The sequence below is a fragment of the Egretta garzetta genome, unplaced genomic scaffold, assembly GCF_000687185.1.
Source record: "Egretta garzetta isolate BGI_Z169 unplaced genomic scaffold, ASM68718v1 scaffold293, whole genome shotgun sequence".
NCBI lineage: Eukaryota > Metazoa > Chordata > Aves > Pelecaniformes > Ardeidae > Egretta > Egretta garzetta.
In genome coordinates this window covers 2,512,798-2,526,194 of record NW_009259318.1, presented here as the reverse complement: position 1 = coordinate 2,526,194, position 13,397 = coordinate 2,512,798, and the positions used below count along the sequence as shown (strand labels likewise).

General features: G+C 36.1%; 1 protein-coding gene across 1 annotated transcript in view; it reads left to right on the top strand.

The window, feature by feature from the left end:
• Positions 1 to 13,397, top strand: part of CCDC91 (coiled-coil domain containing 91) — a 162,982-nt gene that overhangs the window by 23,381 nt on the left and 126,204 nt on the right. The window contains exons 2-3 of the mRNA XM_009636535.2: positions 7,814 to 7,856; positions 7,965 to 8,043. Coding sequence (XP_009634830.1) covers positions 7,827 to 7,856; positions 7,965 to 8,043 — 109 coding nt within the window. The 5' untranslated portion in view covers positions 7,814 to 7,826. The remainder of the gene's footprint in view (positions 1 to 7,813; positions 7,857 to 7,964; positions 8,044 to 13,397) is intronic.

The window sequence follows — 13,397 nt, the reverse complement described above, 5'->3', positions numbered from 1 at the left end:
GTTTTGGGCCCCTCACTACAAGAAAGACGTTGCGTTGCTGGAACATGTCCAGAGGAGAGCCACAAAGCTGGTGAGGGGTCTGGAGCATAAGTCATACGAGGAACGGCTGAGTGAGCTGGGGTTGTTTAGCCTGGAGAAGAGGAGGCTGAGGGTAGACTTTATTGCCCTCTACAACTCCCTGAAAGGAGATTGTAGCAAGGTGGGGGTCTGCCTCTTCTCCCTGGTAATGGACAATAGGACGAGGGGAAATGGTTTGAAGTTGCGCCAGGGCAGGTTTAGGCTAGACACTAGGAAAAACTTTTTCAATGAAAGGGTTGTCAGGCTCTGGAATGGGCTGCCCAGGGAAGTGGTTGAGTCCCCATGCCTGGAGGTATTTAGAAGACATGTAGATGTGGTGCTTAGGGGCATGGTTTAGTGGTGGACTTGGCAGTGTTAGGTTAATGGTTGGATTTGGTGATCTTAAAGGTCTTTTCCAACCTAAACGATTCTATGATTCTGTGATTCTATAAGAAGCAAAATACTTTTGTTTCAGTCTCAGCCTTGCATCTTAGATATTACAGGTTTTCAGTCCCCTTATGTAACTCCCTTCTTTAACAACTGGCATTTACAGTATACAACATGTGGAAGTTTGTATACCTACAGGGGATTTAGATGCTCAAGAAAATAAAAAATTGTAGGCTTTCTTTTTCTAATGTAGCATGAAATCAAAGTTTGCATCTCTTAATGTAGAGACTTGTGGATATATGCGTTTGGCAACTGTTCATTGGTTTGAATAATACTAAATGATGCTTTCCAAAGTAGTTAATTTTTTCCTTGTTCTTAAAATTTTGAAGACGTATTTGCCTTATATTGTGGTTAAAAATGACTTAAAAAAACACAAACAACCAAAACAATCCAAATGAAAAATTGAGAACCATAAACTGCCTCCCCCCCTCCCCCATTTCTAAAAGTAGAAAGCTTAAGTGAATTTCCAAGTTTCTTTTGGCATTTCAATCTCTGAAATGATAAAAAACTTGTATTTCTATTTCTTCTTAAAAGGTCTTCCTACTGTTTACCTTTGATTCTAGCCAGAAGTCTTATAGTCATCTCATTAAAAAATTATAGCTTATCCAAGATTCATTAATGAGCACTTGAAGTAGCATATTTAGTAATAGTTGAAGGATTCTCCGTATCTCTGAGGAAATAATTAGCCTAATTTGTTCTTATATAACTAAGTTATTACCTTTTTGGCACAAACTCTTAATTTCTTATGGAAGCCTTGTGTTAATTTTGTTACTTCAAAGTTGGTTCGATTTTTTTTATTTTTTTTTTTAAATCATGTTTATTATAATTACTAGTGCAGTCTAATTTTCCAAATTGAAAGGTAGTTCTGAGTTTCCCTCTGATCTCATGTCTTCACAGTCTTGTGTTGTTAGCCCCTGCTCAGTTGTATGTTTCCCTTGTTAGATACAGATGATAAATACTGGAAATTTAATGCAGAATTTAGGCGCTGTTAAGAGCTTTCCTGTTAAAACAGATATAGAATACTCTGTAACAAGACTGTGAACTCTCTTCATTAAATAACAAACCACTATGTGAACATTAACCACATGGATCATACTATCTTTGCAGGAAATTTTTCCATTCAATTTTACTGTATAGTCAGCTGCTTTAATAAGGAAGAAAGGTCTGCAGAAGCTTTTCATTACAAACAAGGTATTGCTATGAGGCAAATTACAGAATTGGAAGTTACAAAAATAAAACACTAAAAAGACTGAACTCTCCATTGATCTGAAGGATTAAGAATTACTGCATCATTTCATTCTTTTTGAAGAAAAAAATGAAAAATCACCTACATCTCGGTACCTCATTACAGTTACCATTTTTAGAAATTGATACCTGACCGACATGCTAGGAGAATTTAGCCTTACTGCTAGGAAGGGAATTTAGAATTCCTCAATCTAAAAGAAAAAAAAATATCTGCCAGTAGCTATTGTTTAAGTTTTGTTTTGACAGTGGTCTTTGGTAATGTTTATATTGTTTTCATGCCACTGAATTATTGGCCAAAATAAATGAAAAGTATTCATCTGTTTATGTTCTAAGTGTTATTAAACTTTTAGTGCTGAGATTTCAAGGAGGAGTGAGGTGAGAAATGTAAGTTGTTTTTTGGGGGGGGTTTCTTTTTGTTTTTTCTTTTTTTTTTTCTCTTTTTTTTTTTTTTTTTTTTTTTTTTTTTAAAAAATTAATATAATTTGTTTTTTGGGGGGGGTTTTTTTTTTTTTTTTTTTTTTTTTTTTTTTCTCTTTTTTTTTTTTTTTTAAGAAAATTTTACAGATGCACTAAATTTATTTTTGTTTCCATTATGCTGTACATTCATATTCTTGTCTTTCTTGGGCTATGTATCCTTTGGGATATGTGTATTTTGTAATAAAAAATTTCTAATTAATGACTTAGTAGCTACTATAAGTTGTTATGATGCCATGTGCTTAACCTGCAGCTATAATTGGTGTAGATCAGGAGAAAAGTCTGTATTAGCTGGGGAAAAAGAAGAAAGTTTGTTCCTGTTTTAAAATAGCTAAGAGGTGCTTGGAGTTTTGGCAGAAGAGCCATGAGGAAAAGTGCATGTGAGCTCGTTAGAACTTTGTGATACAGAAATTTATCATCTGTTCTGCTCTTTATTGCGAAGGTATTGCCAGTATATATGACTACTTTTAAATTTTATTTTATTGTTGTGGTTTTTTGTTTTTTTTTAATCTCCTAGTTAATCTCCTGCAGGTTTGGCCAAAGACTTATTCTTCAAGTAATGTGTTCTGTGTTATGTCCAGTGGAGAAACAGCTAATAAGCCTGTCCTAGATTGAACACATTGAATGAGTTGTTTAGCAAGCATAAACATTACATATATACATGTTGTCATATGTAGGGGTTAACCACCGACAGTGTTTGCCAGAAATACAAATGCAGCAGCCCCACCCTCAGCCAACCCCACACATACTATTCTGACAAAACAAACAGCAGTATTCTCTGTAAGTTGTTCCTTTAAAATGTACGAAATTCTACTAGTAAGTTAGCTGCTTACTCAAAATTACAAGCCAGGTAATATATTGTCCAATTGAATGTACCTGGCAAAATTAGTTGTATTTATTACTGAGGCAAATTTATATTTCATTTACCAAGTAATAGATCAGGAATTGATTAATTTGAGTTCTTACTAACCAGAGGTAGACTTTTAAGTGAATGAAGAACCCCTCTTAATTCACTGTTTGGTCTCTCTACCACTTTTGCCTTTTGGATATGAAGAATACCAGGATTTTTGGCGGGATTACAACATTCCTTCTCCTCCTAACAACTGGAATGGGGAAGACAGGCTTTTTTTTCCAGCTTACATTTTTCTGTCTTATTCCTTGTGAATGGCTCCTGATCTTCCTGTATATAAACCTATGATTTTGGTATGTCCGCTAGGTAAGTGCATTTCACAAAGTTCTCATGACTTATGTTAGTCTGATAGCCAGGCTTTGGTAACTGCAAGCATTTCAGATATGCACAGATGTCTGTGTTTGAATATATTCATCATGCATTGTTACAGTCATAGAGAAGGAAGTCTTGAGCAACCTGGTCTGAATGCAATGTTGACCCTGCTTTGAGCAGGAGCTTGCAATGTATGACCTGCTGGTCTGAATTCTGGTCTAAATTATTGTATGATTTGATGAATACAAACTTTTTGATGAAATCTACTGGAAACGCAGTGGCTTACATATTCATGATCCACGAAAAGTGTCCTACTTTTCACAGGAGTGTGACTGGAGAGCTTCTCATGGACATAACTGTCTTGAGAACTGTAATGTTTTGAAAGTGAGCTGGGCTGGATGACCTACTGTGTCTTTTCCAACCATAATTTCTATGCATCTGTATTTTTGAGGTTGACTTCTTGTTGCCCAATTTTACAGTTACTTAATTCCAGTATCAGGGACATTTTAAGAGACCACATGTAGTCATGGTAAGACTGTGTGGGTTGTTTCAACTTCTTGTGTTATTTTTTAAATCCTTCTGCAGACTGTCAGCACTTAATGTATTCTTTCCTATTCCGGTGCCACAAATAAAGTTCCTAGTCTGTGAGGAAAGAAAAGTCTGATTACCTATTTTGGAATAGATGATTGATTTAAAAAAGCTGCTCCCAAAACTATTGCAGTTCTGTGTGAGGTGTTAGGCTAGTTCTGCTGTTTGTTTATGCCAGAAATGCATTTCCATCACCAGAATAAGGGGTAGAATTGAGAAATTGTGTGTTTGGCCATATTTTCAGTGTTGTTATCAGTTAAGCTTATATTGAATTATTAAAACATTTTTTAAGAGCTAAATGCATGTGTACTTTTGAGGGCTATGAAAGACTTCTAACTAAAAATTGACTTTATTTTTTTTCTTCTAAACAGTTCTTAAAACATTGGTGTGGCCCTGTTCCCTCCTCGTTGTAGAAAGCACCCCTTTCTTTTTATGCAGAAAGAAACATCTTTTTGGAAAGACATCTAGTAAGAGCTGTTGCCCAAATGCTCTTTGGCTGAAGAGAACACCTCAGCCTTTGAGTTTTTCAAGTGCCCTATGTCAGTGTCCCTCAGGACTTAATCCATGCTTTCTACCCTAATTTGCTGTCTGCTTACTTGTGATACATGCAAAGTTTGCCAGTTTCATTCTGATTTTTTTTTTTTTCCTACATCAAACAAAGCATGTAAACAAATTGGGATTTCTTGTTAGTGGAGTAGAAATTTAGCTTTGTCTTTGAAAACAGTGGTGTGTGTACCTGTATGAATATATGTTATACATACACAAATAGCAAACGGTCTTTCCTAGCTGGTTGAGAATCACTTAGCCTAGAATTCGTGTGGGATTGCCAAAGAACTGGAAATTGGAGGATTAGCAGTTAGGTGTGAAAGCACCATTGATACTACTGAGACTTGCTTGGGGTCTGTTTCTTTTTTATTCCATTTAAATGATGTGTGGAATAATTCATAGATCAATCATGCTGTTACAGCCATGAAATATCTGTGTTAAAATTTATGGAGTAAGGTAATCTTAGGTCAAAATAGTCTTGTGATCATTACCAGACTTATGAAAACTGTATATGAAATGTAATAACAAAGATGATGGATTCAATAACATGTTGTTCTCCATTTTTTCTTCTGCCCTACATCCTTTTTCTCTATCAAAAGTTACTTCTGTTTTATGTATACAGAGGTTCTTATAAATTTTCTTGTAGGGGTTTATGTTGCCTTCCTGGAAATCCTCGCTAGTATTTAACACGTTTTGCTTACAGAGGCTTCTGTACTTTACTGCCTTATGTCAGTGCTGCATTTGATGATAAATAAAAGTAGTTAATCACTTCTTGGAACATGATTTTTCATATTTTAAGGATATTTTTGTTAGCCTTTTAAAATCTTTTTTTTAAAAAAAACCCTCTCTATTTTAGCATGCCTTTCCAAAATTGATTTAATTCCTATTGCACTCCTCTGAATTTGTTCCAGTTTGTCTTTTTAAAACATAGTGCTGAATATGGAATGTACTTTCTCCAGTTGAGACATAACCATTTCTGAGATGATGGGAATAATGTCTCTTACTCTTCAGGGAGAAAAACTGCTGTGGTCCTTTAAAGTAACTTTGGGTAGAGTCTGTAGAACCTGTTGATGTGATATATAGTGTATAGATAAAATACATATTTGCCTTTCTAAAGCCTCTCTTTCTCCAACTCACTGCTCTGATTGCTACTTGAATGTTGCATTTTGCATTACCTATATAAATCACCAGATCTGGTTTTGGATGGCATTTAATAGAAGGTAGTGTGAATACATTGACATTCTCAGTTGTTTGTGTATTGCTGTCTGCTTCAGTAGTAGTCTTCTATCTATACAACTTCCATTGCTATCATTTGTGTGTGCACATGTTATTTTTTGAGTTATATATTAAAGCTCTGAATGTCAGTGGAATGCATGAATGTTTGACTGGTTAAGGGTAACACTGATGGGAAAAATACCTAAGTACCTTCTTTCTCTCCTAAAAAATAAACCAACACAAAACCAACAAAACCCCTTGCAGTCCCTAAAAAGATATTTAGTTCTTCTACCACATGTGAATTTTGGACAACTCTCTTCTTTAATTTAACCAAATATTTCTGCTTGCACTGTGATAGTGGTGATTCAAACTAAGTTCATCAATAAGAACTTGGAAATGAATTTGTTAAACTGGAAGATGTGTGTTTGAATTGAAGTTTTCTTGGTAGTGATTTTCAGCAGTGGATGTAAACTGAAAATGTCCCCTTCTGACATTCTAATACTTTAATTTGGAGATTTCTTTCAAACCCTTTGAATTCTTCTGAGTGTGTGTTTTTACAGTAATAAAAGTTTTGCCAGCCTAGAGTCTATTTTAAACCAAGTCAGTTAAATTTACAAACATTTGACATTCTTTAAAGACCCTAAAGATTTTTTGGATCATCCTTCATTCACATATCAAAATGATATATTTTTTTTTTACATATGAATAATACCCTTTCTTGAACAGCCATATAGATCTTGAGTTACTTTCATTAACTGAGTAACTTATCCTGCATTTTTGCAAAAGGAACTGCAATTTAACTATAAATATATCAAAATGCCACAGAATTCAGGGCTACAACTCAAAAATGCTGATCAGTTTGTAAAATCTGAATCAGCCCCTCCATGAAACCTAGGGAAGGACCTCTGTGGTAGCAGAAAAATTTCCAGAAATTCACCACAGTCTTTTTCTAAGTTGCAGTTTGTGCTGATGTTGCCAGACAGCTGAGAAGAGATGGGAAAAGCAGGAAATTTTTTTGGATTTAATCACTGTGCTGATTTGGAAAAGCAACTTAACAATGGAAAATATTTTTCTACTTTAAATCATAAACACAAAACTATGAAGTACACAGTAGATAGTGATTGCATTTATCTGGATTGTCGTCATTACTAATGAAGAAAATTCTAGATTTTGGAATCTGATGGTCAGAAATCCTACTTCCTGGACTTTTTTTTTTTTTAATGTCCAGACTGGATTATCTGCTGTTTTCAGTTGAGGTACTGAGCACTTGACTGTTATACTTAAGAGCAAAGGTATGGCTTTTAAAATACCATCTTTCTGTTTTCCTATCTGGAAAAGCTTTTTCTACGTTCTTGCCTTCAAAAGATCCTTGATAATATTGAATGGCAGTGCTTATCTTTTCCCTTGAAGATATTCAAATTCCATTGTAAAACACTCAATTTTTTCATCTATATTGATCAGTAAGAAAGTGCTTCTTAAGAGACATCTTGCTGTTTTAGCCCTTGCATCATCAGTGTGAAAAAGTTCTTATTTAGGTCCCTTGATCTTTTGTAGAACTTGTAAAGCAGGAAGACCAGGTAACCTGTGGAGATGAGTACTTGAACTGAATATTAATTTCTAAATGAGAAGGTGGTGTGGTTATGAAGAGTACATGGATGAACTAGGTAGCAGTTGTGTCCAAGTGAAGGTCTCTACCCATCTGTTGTGTAACTGAAGTACAAATACATGAGTCATTTTGTCTTTTGACTCCTAAATGATCATAAAATCAGCACACTTCTCTTATGAGACTGGCCAATGAAATATACCCATTTTCCTTCAGTGTAGAGCATTGTATTACTTCATACTGATGGACTTTCAGGATTTGATCACAGTGACTTGGTCTACCCAAGTCTGTCCTTTAAAACTAACACCATACCTTTGGTTTTTCAAAGTATGTATTGCTATTTAATGACTAAAGGGGATATAATGGATTTAGTGGGTTTGTATTAATTTTGAATCAATATTTCTGCTATATTCTAGTACCAGTTGGAAGATGGATGATGATGACTTTGGAGGATTTGAGGTAGGTTATTTGGATTACTTAATTTTGAAATTTAACTATTTTCTACTATTTTTATAGGTATTTATAAGATTTTGTAAAATACTTAACAATATTTTTTCATGTTTCTAGGCAGCAGAGAGTTATGAGTGTGGAAATGGTGAAAAGCAGACTACATCCCCTGCTATTGCTTGGGCAGCATTTCCTACAGGTATTGATAAAATCACTATAAAAATTCTTAATAATGTATTGCTGTCCTTCTGTATTCACTGTAAATATTAGTACCCAGAAGGATGTATAGACACAATAAAGAATGGGCAGCAGTGAAAACCTAGCATAAGAATGTTCCTGACTAATTATTTTGGGAAGCTGCACTTCTCAAGCTTTCTTGAGCAATGAATGAAGTACATTTTATCCAGCTGAAAGGCTGATTGGCATCTCATGGGAAGGAGAAATGGAGCTTTTTCGCTGCAAGAATATTCTTACTTTTGAGTATGGAAGGTCTGTTGCAATTAATGGGAAAACATATAAAAGTTGAACTTGAGTTTTTAAGGTGAACTTAAATAGGACTTGAATTCATGTTCCTTCCTCCATTAGGTTTCTTTGACTGTGATAAAGGCTTTTTGTTGCTTTGGGAGAGGGGAGGGAATGATCTTTTTTACTTTTTTTAGCAGTTTTTAAAGTTAGGAAATACATTACATATCCTTTATATACTTTTACTAATGTATGTAAATGCCTGGTGCCTGTCTGGATTTTAAGAAATTAATACAAACTCATTGATAGTGGATAACTGTGCAGATCAGTAGAACTAAAAGATGAAGGAGATGTTACTGATTGGCAATTGATTTTCTTGTGGGAATTTAGTCTAGACTTCACTGCTTTCACAAAAAGAAACATCACTTCAGTGGCATTAGGGGAAAAAAAAACCAGCCTACTTTTTATTCTTTGGACAGGAATTAAAGATTTCTGCCCATTTTTATATTATTGTGCTGAGTAAATTATGCCAACTAATTATAGTTTTAAAAATAAGACTGGGATTTGTCTCAATATGAGGTCTCCATAAACCATGTTCTTCAAATGTTCTTATTTATGGCACTACTGGCTTTCATCCATTACAAAATAGTTTTATTTGTCATTGAAATAAAGGAATAAGGAAACTAGATTTTCCCAAATAACTTTATTATTCATCTTGTCATTTTGACTTGTTATTAAAAAAATAAGTTATTTACTGCTTAAATTCATTAGCATATTTGAGTGTTTTTAACTAAATTAAATCCATTATGGCTGTGGGATGTCTTTCTCATTAAGTCTTCCAGGGATTGATATTGGGCTCAACGTTATTCAATATCTTCATAAGTGATCTGATATTGGGATCAAGCGTAGCCTGTTGAAATTCACAGATGACACCAAATTGAGTGGGGAAGTAGACACTCTTGAAAGGAGAGCCACCCTGCAGGAAGACCTGGATAGGCTGGAAGAGTGAGCTAACAGGAACCTTATGAAGTTCAACACTGACAAGTGTAAGGTCTTATACCTGGGAAAACATAATCCAGGTGTGCAGCATAGACTGGGATCCACCTGGCTGGAGAGCAGCTCTGTGGAAAGGGACCTGGGGGTCCTAATGGGCAACAAGCTCAATATGAGTGAGCAGTGCTGCTGCAGCTAAGAAGGCCAATAGGATGCTGGGTTGCATCCAAAAGGGCATCACCAGCAGAGATAAAGTAGTCATTATCCCACTCTACTCAGTGTATGTCAGGCCACACTTGGAATACTGTGTACAGTTCTGGTCCCTGCTATACAAAAAAGATGTGGACAGGCTGGAAGGGGTCCAGAGAAGGGCCACCAAGATGATCAAAGGACTGGGAAGCCTGCCATATGAGGACAGGCTGAAAGAACTGGGTTTGTTCAGCCTAGAGAAAAGGAGGCTTAGAGGGGATCTCATCACCATGTACCAGTACCTTAGGGGTAGCTATAAGGAAGATGGAGACTCCCTTTTTATGAGGAGTCACATAGAGAGGACAAGAGGGAATGGACACAAGTTGCTCTTGGGGAGATTCTGATTGGACATGAGAGGGAAATTTTTCACAATGAGAACAGTCAACCATTGGAATAATCTCCCCAGGGAAGTGGTTGACTCCACCACATTGGCCACTTTTAAGACTCATCTGGTCAGGGTGCTGGGCCATCTTGTCTAGACTGTGCTCTTACCTAGAAAGGTTGGACTAGATGATCCTTGAGGTCCCTTGCAACTTAGGATTCTATGATTCTATGAAGTCTAATTTAAATCTAATAAGGTGTGTAGAATTTAAATTATTTGTAAGTAACACAAGTTTTTTTGTATGATTTGTAAGTGACACAGAAGTCTTAGGGTAGGTTATACTGAGGTATTTTAAGTATTTCAAAAGGAAAAGAAAATCCCTTGCATTCAGAATATTTTACTACTGTAAGATCTTTATGTGACTTTTTCATGCAGATGTTGCTGTGAATAAATTAACTTATTGCAAGAGGCAAGATTTTAATAGGATCAATCAAAATGCTTGTTAGGCATTGACTTGTAAGTTAATGTTTTTCATAAGAGAAATAACTGAATTTTCTGTCCAATGTTATTTATATATAAAATTGTTCTTGTCTTACCCTAGAAATTTGTCAGTCAGTAAGGTTTGCTGAAAATGTTAGAAATTCAAATGTATTATGGTGCTATTGAGATGATTTTGATAAATTTGGAGTGGGGTACCATTATATATACCTAAGATTTGGTGAAACACTGAAGCCTAATGCAGTATTTCTCAGTGTGCAAGAAGAAATTGGAAATTATTTCTAAGGCCTCAGTGTTGATTACAGTGAGCAATTTTGCCCTTGAAACTTGCTTTAGGCTTCTTATTGCCTTTTGGAATGTTGATTCCACTTTTTTCAGTCGACTTACAGTGTGATAAAATGTTTATTGATATGTGCAAATAGTCTTTTCTATGCAGTACTTCAAATCAGAAAATGTTTATTAATTATGGTTGCTGGTTCAGAAAGGGAGAAAAATAAGAATTTCTACAGCAGAAATATTATATGATATTTTTCCACTTCCACCAGGACAGGCTGAGAGTTGGGTTGTTCAGCCTGGAGAAGGGAAGGCTGTGGGGAGACCTGATTGCAGCCTTTCAATACTTAAAGGGAGCCTATAGAAAAGATGGGGAAAATCTTTTTGGTAGGGACAGCTGTGCCAGGACAAGAGGTAATGGTTTTAAACTAAAACAGGGTAGGTTTATACTGGATATAAGGAAGAAATTCTTTACAGTGAAGGTGGTGAAACACTGGATCGGGTTGCCCAGAGAGGTGGTGGGGGCCCCATCCCTGGAAACATTCATGGACAGGTTGGACAGGGCTCTGAGCAACCTGTTGTAGTTAGCAGTGTCCCTGCTCACTGCAGGTGGGGTTGGACTAGATGACCTCTAAAGGTCCCTTCCAACGCAAAACATTCTATGATTCTATGAATTACCACAGAGCATGTACCTCTCTCTGTTAGGCTTCTCTAGCAGTGTCATCTGATAGAAAACACTGGGTTTATTCTAAATGGTAAAAGCAAGAAGAAATGTGTTTATTTGTTATCTCTCACGGTTGCAAGTTTGAATTAGAACCCATCATACCAGGTGCTGTATAAACATGGAAATAGAAAGGCCTGAAGACCTGTGAGAAAGTATACATTATGAGTGTAAAGGAATGAGCAAGTAGTGAAAGAAAAATAACATGCATTGGTGCAGTCCTGTTACTTAGTTGTCTTTGCTACTACTGTTGGCAAAGTCCGAAGAACTGCCTGTTGTATTGGGTCTATTACTTCTGATTGTTTAACTGCGGTAGAAACAAGTAGTCCTTCTCACTTAGCATCCTTATATAATGTGATGGATTTCCTTTTTTCCTTTCAGCCTTAATATGGGGAAGTACTGAAAAGAATCACAGCTGTATGCTCAGTGTCTGGGCTTTGGAGAAATGTGAGGGAACTACTGAAACATCAGTGTTTTCTTAGCTTGGATTCAGTAAATGTATTTGTAAAGTTGAAAAAGGGAAATCTATTAAAAACAAAAAAAAAAGCAAAACAAAACACTTTGGGAATAAAAAGGTGTTATTTGGAAAAATGGTATCTCTCTAAGAACACTAACGGAGTACTATGTCTTATGTTTAAGCCTCAGACTTAAGTACAGTTCAGAACTAAAACCAAATATTTAAGTTTTTAAGAACTTTAAAATGAATTCTGGAATATTCTAGTGCCTTATCACTAATCTGCCTGGTTCCCAGAAGAGGTTCAAAGAGGCTGACTGTATTAATTATGGCTGGCCAGAAAACTCATGATATTTTCTTGGTTTGTTATTGTAAGTCACTTTCCAGGGGGTTTTGCTCTTTGGATTCATAAACTTTTTTGAGGAAAAAATGGAACAGTTATGCTGTTCTTGAGTAATTACATTTATTGAACATTAATATAATAACATTAATATAGCTATTTTTTAATACAGTGGCTAAATCTAACTGTGAATGTGTTGTTATTGACTTCAGAGATGTTAGTGGGGGCAACTTGATACACTTTTTTTAATTTAAGAAAGTAACTCAAGTATTTTAGACTTTAGAATGGTCATAGCAACTGATAGGCAAGATACTTCAATGAAATAAATAATTATTTGTAAGTCAGTTTTGCTTTGTTTCTTCTTTAGACACTTAGTAGTAGAAACACATTGTTATGCAACTTAAGATTTTAAGAGCTATGTCAGTTTGCGATTCAGTAAGTGTGTACTGGAATACTGAAGTGCCTAATTTTATTTATTTATTTATTTATGGGTTCGTTTTTTTTTTTCCCCTTCCTGAAGAGGAGATGTAAAAGCTGTCAGTTTTCTTGCACTTCTGTAGGTGCCAGGTTGTGTGCTTTTATGCCTGTAAGGAGGATCTTGAAATTTAGCACTGCACGTGCATGTCAACAGATTCTGGTGTTATCTCTGCTTTTCTAAAGTTATGAGTAGTATGTCTGTTGCTTGTAGTGAATAGTAGGAACAGGATCTGCGTCTCTACATGCTGTGTCAGTATTTCATTTTGGCAGGAATTCTCTGGACATCAGAAAGAGCTCATGTAATGGAGCACATGGAAAAACCAAGCAGATGTTCACCAAAGGATTGTTTTGGCTGAAATGGAGCCTTGTGAATCTATCTGTTGTAGATTGTTCTAAGGTGTCCTGGTTTCGGCTGGGATAGAGTTAATTTTCTTCACAGTAGCTAGCATAGTGCTGTGTTTTGGATTTAGTACCAGAATAATGTTGATAACACACTGATGTTTTCAGCTGTTGCCAAGTAGTGCTCAGACTACTCAAGGACTTTTTGAGCTTCTCCTGCTCGCCACGGTGCATAACAAGCTGGGAGTACAGCACAGCTAGCACAGCTAACCCAAACGGACCAAAGAGCTATTCCATCCCATATAACGTCATGCTTGGGGGGGGGCGGTTAGTTCGGTCGGTCGGTCGCGGGGAGACTGCTCGGGGCTCGGGGACTGCTCGCGGCTCGGGGACTGCTTGCGGCTCGGGACGGGCTGGGCATCGGT